Source organism: Bufo gargarizans, chromosome 5 (genome assembly GCF_014858855.1).
Source record: "Bufo gargarizans isolate SCDJY-AF-19 chromosome 5, ASM1485885v1, whole genome shotgun sequence".
Classification (NCBI taxonomy): Eukaryota; Metazoa; Chordata; class Amphibia; order Anura; family Bufonidae; genus Bufo; species Bufo gargarizans.
Window position 1 is genome coordinate 341,646,299 of NC_058084.1, and position 13,347 is coordinate 341,659,645.

Genomic DNA, 13,347 nt, shown 5'->3' on the forward strand with positions numbered 1-13,347 from the left:
GCACATATGCCGGTCATGATTTGAGAATATCCCATAGAATGAATACCTGTGGTAGGTCCTGATGCATTGACACTAATTATATTACCTACTCAATACTAAGGAGATTCTAAAAACATGACCGGCAGGTGGGTCCTGAGGACTGGAGGTGAGGAACACTGGTCTAGACAGCTAGAAATAATGGGGTAGACTTACTAACGAGCTAGAACTATGGCTCATACTGTCAGAATTCTGTCGCAAAGACCATGCCCCACATTTCACAGGCACTTATTTTGCCTTTGCCGACAAGGTGAAGGAGAGAAACCGTGACTTTACACGCACCAAATTTGTGCCAAAATTCAAGCGTACAATTCTGGCACAAAGTAAGCGACCTAATAGGTGGTAAAAACTGAGATAAAAAAGTCTAAAAGTGCCCCAGATTTATCATCCAACATCAGCCATTGTGATAATCTAGTCTGAATCTGTCCATTTACATTACCATCTAATGTGCATGGTGGCCTCTCGACTCTTCCCCAGTGGCTGATGTTAGAGACATAAGGATCGGACATGCTGGATTTTAATGCCCAATCTTTTTGTTAATGGGGAGATGACCCCACCATGACATAAGTATTTCAGTTTGAATTTACGTTTACTCTTTTACGTGCCCATCAGTCAATTAAATGGTTAAAGGGGTTATCCAATTTCAAGAAAATCCCCCACATGTGCCCCTCACCGGTAATATACTTACCCCGCTCCCCGTGCAGCTCCTGGTCCCCGCACCGCCGCTACCGCTTCTCCCTGCACACGGATGAAAACATCCGGTGTCGGGCGGGGGGGGGGGGGGTGTCAGGCAATGGCAGGCGAGGGTGACACGAGCCTCCCTAGCATCGCGGGTGACACTAGGGAGGCTCGTCCCCGTTTGCCATTGGCTGCTCTCCCCAATAACAAATGTTTTCATCCGTGTGCAGGGAGAAGCAGCAGCAGCGGTGCGGAGACCAGGAGCGGGGCAAGTATATTACAGGTGAGGGTCCGGCACATGTGGGGGGGTTTTCTTGAAATTGGATAACCCCTTTAACTTTTTGGAGTGAGACATTAAATAGGTAGCCCCGTTGACCTTACCTCCTGTTCCTATTGTGGTAGAGAATCTTCATCCTGAAACCTTTAGCTCGCTGAGCGATGCAATAGCCAATGCCTCCCATTCCAATGATGCCCAGTGTGGCCTCTGTGATATCATCACCCACCCAGTTGAAATCAAACTCTTTGGTGTCTGATGAACATGATATTCTGTTCCCTGTAGGAGAAAATTTTTACTGAGAATAAAAATGGAGGCTTTTTAGGGCCTATCACTGACTACACTGCTGAATTCTGAATTCTAGTATTGAAGAGCAAGCCTGGTAAATAGTGTTGAGCAAACGTGTGGTTTCAAGATCAGTGTACAAGGTTCGGGTTATCTGAGAATTCCGCTATGGATTCCACTACCACGGACCATAACTTATGGTCCGTGGTAGCGGAATCTATAATAGAATTCTTAATAACCTGAGCCTTATACACTGAACTTGAAACACAAGTTCGCTTATCCCTACTGTTAAGTCCATTATGATGCACAAAGCTACACGTAGGTGACCCCCATGACCAAACAGATTTACTGAATTATAGTGAGGTTAGCAGATAATGAATTCAGTTTAGTATATAGCAATAGATTGTTAGGACATATAATGAGGATGGCTGAAATATAAAACCACCATATACTGAAAAAAATTAATAAAACTGGAGCAAAAAGTGTGGACCAGTTGCCGAATGCAACCAGTAATATTACAAGGTTACATTTTTTTCTGATGGAAAATCCACTTTTAGTTCAGTACCTTATGAGGACGGTCAAGCCATTTTTTTAAGACCATCCCCAGCGAGACTCACTTGTATACCACTGCAATTACTTACCTTCTACTACATTTTTAGCAGATGCCAACATTAAAGCCATTCCCATATCTGCTGTGGCATGATCTCCTACACCAGGTGTATTTATGACTGTTATACCATAACTTCTGATCAACTTTAGGTCCAGATGATCTACCCCTGCTCCAGAGCTTGCTATAACTTTAAGACTGGGAAGAGAATCCAGAAGTTCTTTGTCAACTACAGGCAGGTGCCACCACACTAAGAGAGCTTGTATGTTTGGAGCATACATATTCTTATTATTGGAAAATTCTTCCAGGTAGAGTAGTTGGAAATGCCTCTTTACAATAGCTTCAAAGTTTTTGGGAAATCCACTGGACCCGCCACTGTATGACATCAGAGCATATGGAAGTTCCTCCATTTTTTTCTACAAAATAATTAAGTACATTGTTGGCATTATAAAACAAACATTGAAACAAGTGCAACAACTGATGGCATTGAACTCTTTGAATCTTTAAAATTGCTAAGAGTGCTGTTCATAAATAAAAGTAATACTCGCCTTAGGGATCCCCCATTGCTCTCTACTTACTGGTCCAGCGATGATGCAGTCAATCACTGGCAGAGTGGTGATCTGCTACAGCCATGATTAGCTGCAGCTAATCTGTTCCTGATCTACATGTGCTTAAGGCCTCATGCACACGACCGTTGTTTCATTCCGTGTCCGTTGTTCCGTTTTTCATGATTTTCTGCGGACCCATTGACTTTCAATGGGTCCGTTGAAAACTCGGCTAATGCACCGTTTTTCATCCGTGTCCGTGATCCGTGGTTTCAGTCCGTCCAAAAAATATAAGGCTACTTTCACACTAGCGTTCGGGCGGATCCGTTCTGAACGGATCCGCTCATATTAATGCAGACGGAGGCTCCGTTCAGTACGGATCCGTCTGGATTAATAACTTAAAAAAAATTCGCAAGTGCGCAAGTAGCCTCGGACGGATCCGTTCAGACTTTCAATGTAAAGTCAATGGGGGACGGATCCGCTTGAAGATTGAGTCAATTGGTGACATCTTCAAGCGGATCCGTTCCCATTGACTTACATTGTAAGTCTGAACGGATCCGCACGCCTCCGCACGGCCAGGCGGACACCCGAACGCTGCAAGCAGCGTTCTGCTGTCCGCCTGTCCGTGCGGAGGCGAGCGGAGCGGAGGCTGAACGCCGCCAGACTGATGCAGTCTGAGCGGATCCGCTCCATTCAGACTGCATCAGGGCTGGACGGCTGCGTTCGGGTCCGCTCGTGAGCTCCTTCAAATGGAGCTCATGAGCGGACCGACGAACGCTAGTGTGAAAGTAGCCTAACCTGTCCTATTTTTTTCACGGAAAATGGTTTGCGGACCCATTCAAGTCAATGGGTCCGTGAAAAAACGCGGAGGCATACAAGATTGGCGTCCGCGTCCGTTTTTTTTCCTATCATTTGCATGCCAAACTTGACTTAGATTTTTTTTTACTTTCCTTCATGTCTGGAGAGCCTCCAAAAATAAAGGAAGACACACGGAAACAAAAACGGACACGGATCACGGAACAACGGAACCCCATTTTGCGGACCGAGAAAAACTGTCGTGTGCATGAGGCCTTACAATAATGTTCAGACAGTTTCTGGCATTTTTTTAACCCATCATAAAACACCACACATAAAACACAGGGGGTCAATTATTAAAAACGGGATTTTAAACGCCGGTCATAATAACACCTTGCGCTGGCCTCTACATAATTTTAGCGCATCCACCACCACCTTCTTTGCTACCTTAAATTTTGACAATTTTCTATGCCTAAAACAGGCATAGAAAATATTAAATGAGAAGTGCCTACCGACCCGCCCTCACCACACCCCTGGTGTGAGAAGGAAACACTGGCAGATTGTGGCAGGTGCCGAAAACTGACTTATATCTAATAGTAAATGACCCCCCCCCCCCCCCCCCACACACACACATACTGTTTTTTTTTTGTAGGTATTTAACATTTTACCACTGGCCAACATGTAATATTTGGATGCAGTGTTTTTCACGTTATTTAAAAAAAAAATGCAGAAAAAAAAAAGAATGCAGCTATGCGAACGCTTAATTTTTATTTTTTAATTTTTTTAGAGTTTGATACTGAGTAATGTCACACACAGTTTTTGAGCTAAAACCAGAAGTGGGTTGAAAGTGAATGAAAAGTATAAAGAAAAGACTTCTAGTTTCTGCTGGGTCCACTTCTGGCTTCAGCTCAAACCATGGGCGGCTGGCCATAGACCCTACAGGAAAATTTCCTTGTGGGCCAACACTCAGGTGACTGCTCGAGCCCTCCTTATGCTCTCAGCATTAATTAATGTAGGAGTATCAGGTACTTATGCACCTGACCAAAAGTTGCAGGTGCCCTTCTGAATTCAACTCCATTGCCATTCTCAGGACTATGGTGAATGTAGCAGTATTTTATACTGCACTGTAGTATTTGGTTCTGCTGAGGCAGTAGTTTCTGCTGCACTGTGGTATTTGGCTCTGCTGAGGCAGTATTTTGTGCTGCACTATGGTATTTGGTTCTGATGGAGCAGTATTTTGTGCTGCACTGTGGTATTTGGTTCTGCTGGGGCAGTATTTTGTGCTGCACTATGGTATTTGGTTCTGATGGAGCAGTATTTTGTGCTGCACTGTGGTATTTGGTTCTGCTGGGGCAGTATATTGCGCTGTACTGTTGTATTTGGTTCTGCTGGGGCAGTATTTTGTGCTGCACTATGGTATTTGGTTCTGCAGGGGCAGTAGTTTCTGCTGCACTGTTGCATTTGGTTCTGCTGGGCAGTATTTTGTGCTGCACTATGGTATTTGGTTCTGCTGGGGCAGTATTTTGTGCTGTACTGCGGTATTTGGTTCTGCTGGAGCATTAGTTTCTGCTGCACTATGGTATTTGGTTCTGCTGGGGCAGTATTTTGTGCTCCACTATGGTATTTGGTTCTGCTGGGGCAGTATTTTGTGCTGCTCTATGGTATTTGGTTCTGCTGGGGCAGTAGTTTCTGCTGCACTGTGGTATTTGGCTCTGCTGAGGCAGTATTTTGTGCTGCACTATGGTATTTGGTTCTGATGGAGCAGTATTTTGTGCTGCACTGTGGTATTTGGTTCTGCTGGGGCAGTATATTGCGCTGTACTGTTGTATTTGGTTCTGCTGGGGCAGTATTTTGTGCTGCACTATAGTATTTGGTTCTGCTGGGGCAGTATATTGCGGTGTACTGTTGTATTTGGTTCTGCTGGGGCAGTATTTTGTGCTGCACTATGGTATTTGGTTCTGCAGGGGCAGTAGTTTCTGCTGCACTGTTGCATTTGGTTCTGCTGGGCAGTATTTTGTGCTGCACTATGGTATTTGGTTCTGCTGAGGCAGTATTTTGTGCTGTACTGCGGTATTTGGTTCTGCTGGAGCATTAGTTTCTGCTGCACTATGGTATTTGGTTCTGCTGGGGCAGTATTTTGTGCTGCACTATGGTATTTGGTTCTGCTGGGGCAGTATTTTGTGCTGTACTGCGGTATTTGGTTCTGCTGGAGCATTAGTTTCTGCTGCACTATGGTATTTGGTTCTGCTGGGGCAGTATTTTGTGCTGCACTATGGTATTTGGCTCTGCTGGGGCAGTATATTGTGCTGTACTGTTGTATTTGGTTCTGCGGGGGCAGTATTTTGTGCTCCACTATGGTATTTGGTTCTGCGGGGGCAGTATTTTGTGCTCCACTATGGTATTTGGTTCTGCTGGGGCAGTATTTTGTGCTGCTCTATGGTATTTGGTTCTGCTGGGGCAGTAGTTTCTGCTGCACTGTTGTATTTGGTTCTGCTGGGGCAGTATTTTGTGCTGTACTGTGGTATTTGGCATACACAGAAAATCCCGGTCAAAATCCACACAAAAATCTCCCCTGATTTTCTGCACACAAATCTTCAAACAAAAAAAGCAATTATCAAGTGTTTTTGGTGCATAAATGCACAGAAATATGCAGGGAAATTAAGGTGGATCCTCTGCATGTTCACCCTATGGTCACCTGCACACGTTGTGGAACACGTGCGGTTTTCTGCGTGGATTTCCAGCAGAGTGTATGAAATTACACAAATCTCATGTACTCTTTGCGGATTGTGTCCGTACGGAAAATGACCTGCCGTGCAGATTTCCAAATCTGCAGCATGTTAACTATGTTTGCGGTTTTAGCTGCCGATTTCACCCTTTTCAGTGGAAGGTTGAGATCTGCGGCAAAACCGCATCTAAGGCCTCATGCACACGACTTATTACAATAGAGGGAGGGAGGGGGGGGGCGATGGTGGGCGCACCTAAAGGGGTTAATTGTACTATCATATTCCCCTGTAAGAGATCAGGGCTGCCAGGCAGCAGGGGGCAGACCCCCCCCCCCCTCCCCAGTTTGAATATCGTTGGTGGCACAGTGTGCGCCCACCATCGCCCCCCCCTCCCTCCCTCTATTGTAATAAATCGTTGGTGGCACAGTGTGCCCCCACCATCGCGCCCCCCTCCCTCTATAGCAGTAACAACATTGGTGGCAGTGTGCGGTCTCCCATTCCCCCCCCCCATCATTGGTGGCAGCGGAGTTCCGATCGGAGTCCCAGTTTAATCGCTGGGGCTCCGATCGGTAACCATGGCAACCAGGAAGCTACTGCAGCCCTGGTTGCCATGGTTACTTAGCAATAGTACAACAGTAGAAGATTCATACTTACCTGCTTGCTGCTGCGATGTCTGTGTCCGGCCGGGAGCTCCACCTACTGGTAAGTGACAGTTCTTTAGCAATGCGCCGCACAGACCTTTCACTTACCAGTAGGTGGAGCTCCCGGCCGGACACAGACATCGCAGCAGCAAGCAGGTAAGTATGAATCTTCTACAATTGTACTATTGCTAAGTAACCATGGCAACCAGGGCTGCAGTAGCGTCCTGGTTGCCATGGTTACCGATCGGAGCCCCAGCGATTAAACTGGGACTCCGATCGGAACTCCGCTGCCACCAATGATGGGGGGGGGAATGGGAGACCGCACACTGCCACCAATGTTACTGCTATAGAGGGAGGGGGGGCGATGGTGGTTGGCACACTGTGCCACCAACGATTTAATACAATAGAGGGAGGGAGGGGGGGCGATGGTGGGCGCACACTGTGCCACCAACGATTTATTACAATAGAGGGAGGGGGGGCGATGGTGGGCGCACACTGTGCCACCAACGATATTCAAACTGGGGAGGGGGGGGTCTGCCCCCTGGTGCCTGGCAGCCCTGATCTCTTACAGGGGAATATGATAGTACAATTAACCCCTTTAGGTGCCGCACCTGAAGGGGTTAATTGTGCTATCATATCCCCCTGTAAGAGATCGGGTGCTGCCAGGCAGCAGGGGGCAGTCTTGTACAAAGTTTGTAGTGTATTCTAACCTGAAGCGTCCCCATCACCATGGGAACGCCTCTGTGTTAGAATATACTGTCGGATCTGAGGTTCACGAAGTAGCTCATATCCGACAGTATATTCTAACATAGAGGCGTTCCCATGGTGATGGGGACGCTTCAAGTTAAAATATACCATCGGATTGGAGAAAACTCCAATCCGATGGTATAAAAGAACTCCAGACTTTACATTGAAAGTCAATGGGGACGGATCCGTTTGAAATGGCACCATATTGTGTCAACATCAAACGGATCCGTCCCCATTGACTTGCATTGTAATTCAGGACGGATCCGTTTGGCTCCGCACGGCCAGGCGGACACCAAAACGACTTTTTTTTCATGTCCGTGGATCCTCCAAAAATCAAGGAAGACCCACGGACGAAAAAACGGTCACGGATCACGGACCCACGGACCCCGTTTTTGCGGACCGTGAAAAAAAACTGTTGTGTGCATGAGGCCTAATCCGTACGAAAAACCACAATTAGACTGGCAGATTTTGGTGTGGATATGGTGCAGAAACACACATAAATCTGCACGGAAATTCATGCAGATCTTATGTGCGTTCGCCGGCAGCCGTGTGTAGGTGGCCTAAGGGTACCCGCACACCACTTCAGATTTCAAAGCAGAAAATCTGCATGTTATTTGTGCTGTCACTATGATTCTGTAACAGTAAAGTTATGCAGAGGCACAAAGCATTATAAGTCAGTATAATGCAGTGCGCTCCGGCAAGACGAGCAGCGTCCAGAACAGAGAATCACGCTCACACATGGAGCATGACTCCCACAGAGGACTCGCTCGTGTGAAACAGCCCTAAGGGCTCATGCACACGACAGTAATTTGCGTTCAGTATACTGGCCGTTTTTTTTGTTCAGTATGCGGTACATATACTGAAACATTCTTTTCAATGGTTCAGCAAAAAAAATTTAGTGTCTCCGTGTGCATTCCGTTTCAGTATTTCCGTACCGTGAAAAGATAGAACATGTCCTATTCTTGTCCGCAAATCACGGTGCTTGGCTCCATTCAAGTCAATGGGTCCGCAAAAAAAAAAACGGAACACATACGGAAATGCATCCGTATGTCTTCCGTATCCGTTCCGTTTTTGCGGAACCATCTAATAAAAATGTTATGCCCAGCCCAATTTTCTCTATGTAATTACTGTATACTGTATATGGCATACGGAAAAACAGAAAGGAAATTGAAACACAACGGAAACAAAAAATGGAACAACGGATCCGTAAAATACGGACCGCAAAACACTGAAAAAGCCATACGATCGTGTGCATGAGCCCTAAGGCCTCTTTCACACTACCGTTTTTTTTTTTCCGTTTGGCGGGCCGTTTTTTGTGTTCCGTATACGGAACCATTCATTTCAATGGTTCCGCAAAAAAAAAACGGAATGTACTCGATATGCATTTCGTTTCCGTATTTCCATTTTTCCGTTCCGTTGAAAGATAGAACATGTCCTATTATTGCCCGCAAATCACGTTCCGTGGCTCAATTCAAGTCAATGGGTCCGCAAAAAAAAGGAACACATATGGAAATGCATCCGTATGTCTTCCGTGTCCGTTCTGTTTTTGCGGAACCATCTATTGAAAAGGTTATGCCCACCCCATTTTTTTCTATGTAATTACTGTATACTGTATATGCCATACGGAAAAACGGAACGGAAACGGAAACACAACGGAAAAGAAAAAAATGGAACAACGGATCCGTGAAAAAACGGACCGCAAAACACTGAAATAGCCATACGGTAGTGTGAAAGAGGCCTAAGGCCTCGTTCACACTTCAGTGTTTGGTCAGTGATTTCCATCAGTGATTTGTGAGCCAAAACCAGGTGCGGCTCCAACCACAGAACAGGAGCAGATCTTTCCCTTTTACCTCATGTCTGTGGAGGCTCCACTTCTGGTTTTGGCTCACAAATCACTGATGGAAATCACTGACCAAACACTGAAGTGTGAATGAGGCCTAAGGCCTCTTTCACACGGGCGTCATGTTTTTTGCCCGGATAAGGCTGGTTTCACACGGGCGTTGCGGAAAAATGTGCGGGTGCGTTGCGGAAACACCCGCGATTTTTCCGCGCGAGTGCAAAACATTGTCATGCGTTTTGCACTCGCGTGAGAAAAATCGCGCATGTTTGGTACCCAAACCCGAACTTCTTCAAAGAAGTTCGGGCTTGGGATTGATGTTCTGTAGATTCTATTATTTTCCCTTATAACATGGTTATAAGGGAAAATAATAGCATTCTGAATACAGAATGCTTAGTATAATAGCGCTGGAAGGGTTAAAAAAATAATAAAAAAAGTTAACTCAAAAGTTAACTCCCATTTCTATGGGACCTGCGTTACGTGAAAAACGCAGAATATAGAACATGCTGCGATTTTCACGCAACGCATAAGTGTTGCGTGAAAATCACCGCTCATGTGCACAGCCCCATAGAAATGAATGGGTCAGGATTCAGTGCGGGTGCAATGCGTTCAACTCACGCATCGCACCCGCACGGAAATCTCGCCCGTGTGAAAGGGGCCTAAGAGGCGGGTGCGTTGCGGGAAAATGCGCGATTTTTCCGCGCGAGTGCAAAACATTGTCATGCGTTTTGCACTCGCGTGAGAAAAATCACGCATGTTTGGTACCCAAACCCGAACTTCTTCACAGAAGTTCGGGCTTGGGATTGATGTTCTGAAGATTGTATTATTTTCCCTTATAACATGGTTATAAGGGAAAATAATAGCATTCTGAATACAGAATGCTTAGTATAATAGGGCTGGAAGGGTTAAAAATAATAAAAAAAGTTAACTCACCTTCTCCTCTTGTTAGCGTAGATCCCGGTCTGTTCTTTAGCTGTGGACTGAATGACCTGAGGTGATGTCAGATCACATGCTCCAATCACATGGTCCATCACCATGGTGATGGAGCATGTGATCTGACGTCATCAAAGGTCCTTCAGCCACAGCTAAAGAACAGACCGGGATCTACGCTAACAAGAGGAGAAGGTGAGTTAACTTTTTTATTATTTTTAACCCTTCCAGCCCTATTATACTAAGCATTTTGTATTCAGAATACTATTATTTTCCCTTATAACCATGTTATAAGGGAAAATAATACAGTGAATAGACTGTCACCTAGAACCCATGCGTGAAAATCGCACCGCATCCGCACTTGCTTGCGGATGCTTGCGATTTTCACGCAACCCCATTCATTTCTATAGGGCCTGCGTTACGTGAAAAACGCACAAAGAGGAGCATGCTGCGATTTTCACGCAACGCATAAGTGATGCGTGAAAATCACTGCTCGTGTGCACAGCCCCATAGAAATGAATGGGTCAGGATTCAGTGCGGGTGCAATGCGTTCACCGCACGCATCGCACCCGCACGGAAAACTCGCCCGTGTGAAAGGGGCCTAAGGGTGAGGCCACACAGGGTTTCCTGGTGCGGTTCTGGAAGCTATAAACATGAATAAATAAAAAAATATTTAAAAAAGGGATAAGTAGTATCCTTCCTCAGCTTTAGGGCTCATTCAGACGGCCGTATGCTATCCGCAAAAATGTAGATCCGTAGATTTTGCGGATTAGATGCTGACCCATTCACTTCTATGGGGTCCTTTTCTATTCCACGATACATGTACATGTAGATTTCGAAAATCTGCAGCATGTTAACTATGTTTGCGGTTTTAGCTACCGATTTCACCCTTTTCAATGGAAGGTTGAGATCTGCGGCAAAACCGCATCTAATCCATACGAAAAACCACAATTAGACATTGCAGATTTTGGTGTGGATATGGTGCAGCAACACACATAAATCTGCACGGAAATTCATGCAGATCTTATGTGCGTTCACCGGCAGTCGTGTGTAGGTGGCCTAACGCTGGGTTCAGACCTGAGCGTTCTGAAACGAGCGCTCTGTATGCGCGATTGTATGGGCGTTTACAATCGCGCATACAGAGACTGGCGTTCACACATTGTCGCACGTTCCCGAATTTCTATGTGCGGGAACGCGCGACAAACGCCCAAAAAAAAGCTCAAGCACTTGTTTGAGCGTCGGGCGTTTTACAGCGCGATCGTACGCGCTGTAAAACGCCCAGGTGAGAACCATTCCCATAGGGAATCATTGGTTCTTGCCTGTTGTGCGTTTTACAGCGCGTAGGAACGCGCTGTAAAACGCTCAGGTCTGAACCCAGCGTCACGCTGGGTTCAGACCTGAGCGTTCTGAAACGAGCGCTCTGTATGCGCGATTGTACGGGCGTTTACAATCGCGCATACAGAGACTGGCGTTCACACATTGTCGCGCGTTCCCGAATTTCTATGTGCGGGAACGCGCGACAAACGCCCAAAAAAAAGCTCAAGCACTTGTTTGAGCGTCGGGCGTTTTACAGCGCGATTGTACGCGCTGTAAAACGCCCAGGTGAGAACCATTCCCATAGGGAATCATTGGTTCTTGCCTGTTGTGCGTTTTACAGCGTGTAGGAACGCGCTGTAAAACGCTCAGGTGTGAACCCAGCGTTAGGGTACCTGCACACGACTTCAGATTTCAAAGCATGAATAAATAAATATAAATTAAAAAAAAAAAAAAAAAGGGATAAGTAGTATCCTTCCTCAGCTTTAGGGCTCATTCAGATGGCCGTATGCTATCCGCAAAAATGTAGATCCATAGATATTGCGGATTAGATGCTGACCCATTCACTTCTATGGGGCCCTTTTCTATTCCACGATTCTGCAAAACAAATGAAACTTGTCCGTGAAAATCAGGACATGGCCCCATTGAAGTCTATGGGTCCGCAAAAATACTGAATGCAATCCGTTTAAACGGATAGCATTCAGTATTTTTGCGGACAGCATACGGCCGTCTGAACGAGCCCTTTATACTTTATCTCCTTTTAAGATCTACTCCTGATTTTGGCTTCCAAAACTTCAGCAGGAAAGCTGACCATGTGGTCGTACACTAAGATGCAATCAGCTGTAAAAAGTTAGACACCCAGGTGAGCAGTACTTACCACACACTTGACTTTCGCTTCTCAGACACACTTGGACTTAGTGGTGAAAGTTGCTTGCTGGTAAATACGTTAAATACTAGCTTGAAGAAAGAACCAGTTTTATGGATTAACTTCTTGGAATGTGCATATGTCATCACATCTACAGATCTGCAAACGAAGTACAATCCTGCCGTCCTCCGGACTGTAGTAATTATGTCAGTGACTACTCCTTCAGCGGTCATGTGAGGTAGGTGGGTACATCACAGCTGGAACAAGAGTGATGATGTGTCCAAATACTACACATGACCTTAAGCAGGTTAGTAAGGGTGCCTGCACATGACACACGTTTTTCCCACGCTGATTCTGTGCAGAAATACCACAGCGTAATACATTACCAACAAAGGGCCATATTTATCATTACACCTACATCTTACTCCACTTTTATATATGTCCAAAGTCACTTTTGGCCAAGTCAGATTTATTAATGGTCCTTTTATACTGTGATACATGTGGTTTGACGGTAGCAGTTTATCCGTCAGTAAGCGGCTTTAAAAAAGTCACACGTCTTTACGAAAAAGTCGCATGTTCTATAAGGCTACTTTCACACTCGCGTTTGGTGCGGATCCGTCATGGATCTGCACAAACGCATCCGTTCAGATGAATACAACCGCATGCATCCGTTCAGAACAGAGCCGTTTGTATTATCTTTAACATAGCCAAACCGGATCTGTCTTGAACACAATTGAAAGTCAATGGGGGAAGGATCCGTTTTCTATTGTGCCATATTGTGTCAGTGAAAACGGATCCATCCCCATTGACTCACATTGTGTGTCAGGACGGATCCGTTTGGCTCAGTTTCATCAGACGGACACCAAAACCACCTCCAAAGCAGAATTGAAATGGAACGGAGGCAAACTGATGTATTCTGAGCGGATACTTATCCATTCAGAATGCAGTAAGGGCAAAACTGATCCGTTTTGGACCGCTTGTGAGAGCCCTGAATTGATCTTGCAAATGGAAACCAAAACGCCAGTGTGAAAGTAGCCTTAAAAAGTCGCATAAGATAAGCATGGTCCTCA

General features: G+C 45.7%; 1 protein-coding gene across 1 annotated transcript in view; it reads right to left on the reverse strand.

The window, feature by feature from the left end:
* LOC122938580 (glyoxylate/hydroxypyruvate reductase B-like) overlaps positions 1-12,301 on the reverse strand; it is a 47,385-nt gene extending 35,084 nt beyond the window's left edge. The window contains exons 1-3 of the mRNA XM_044294178.1: positions 12,290-12,301; positions 1,915-2,296; positions 1,096-1,267 (exon numbers count right to left, since the gene is read on the reverse strand). Of these exons, the coding sequence (XP_044150113.1) occupies positions 1,096-1,267; positions 1,915-2,290 (548 nt within the window). The 5' untranslated portion in view covers positions 2,291-2,296; positions 12,290-12,301. The remainder of the gene's footprint in view (positions 1-1,095; positions 1,268-1,914; positions 2,297-12,289) is intronic.
* Between the last annotated feature and the right edge of the window lie 1,046 nt (positions 12,302-13,347).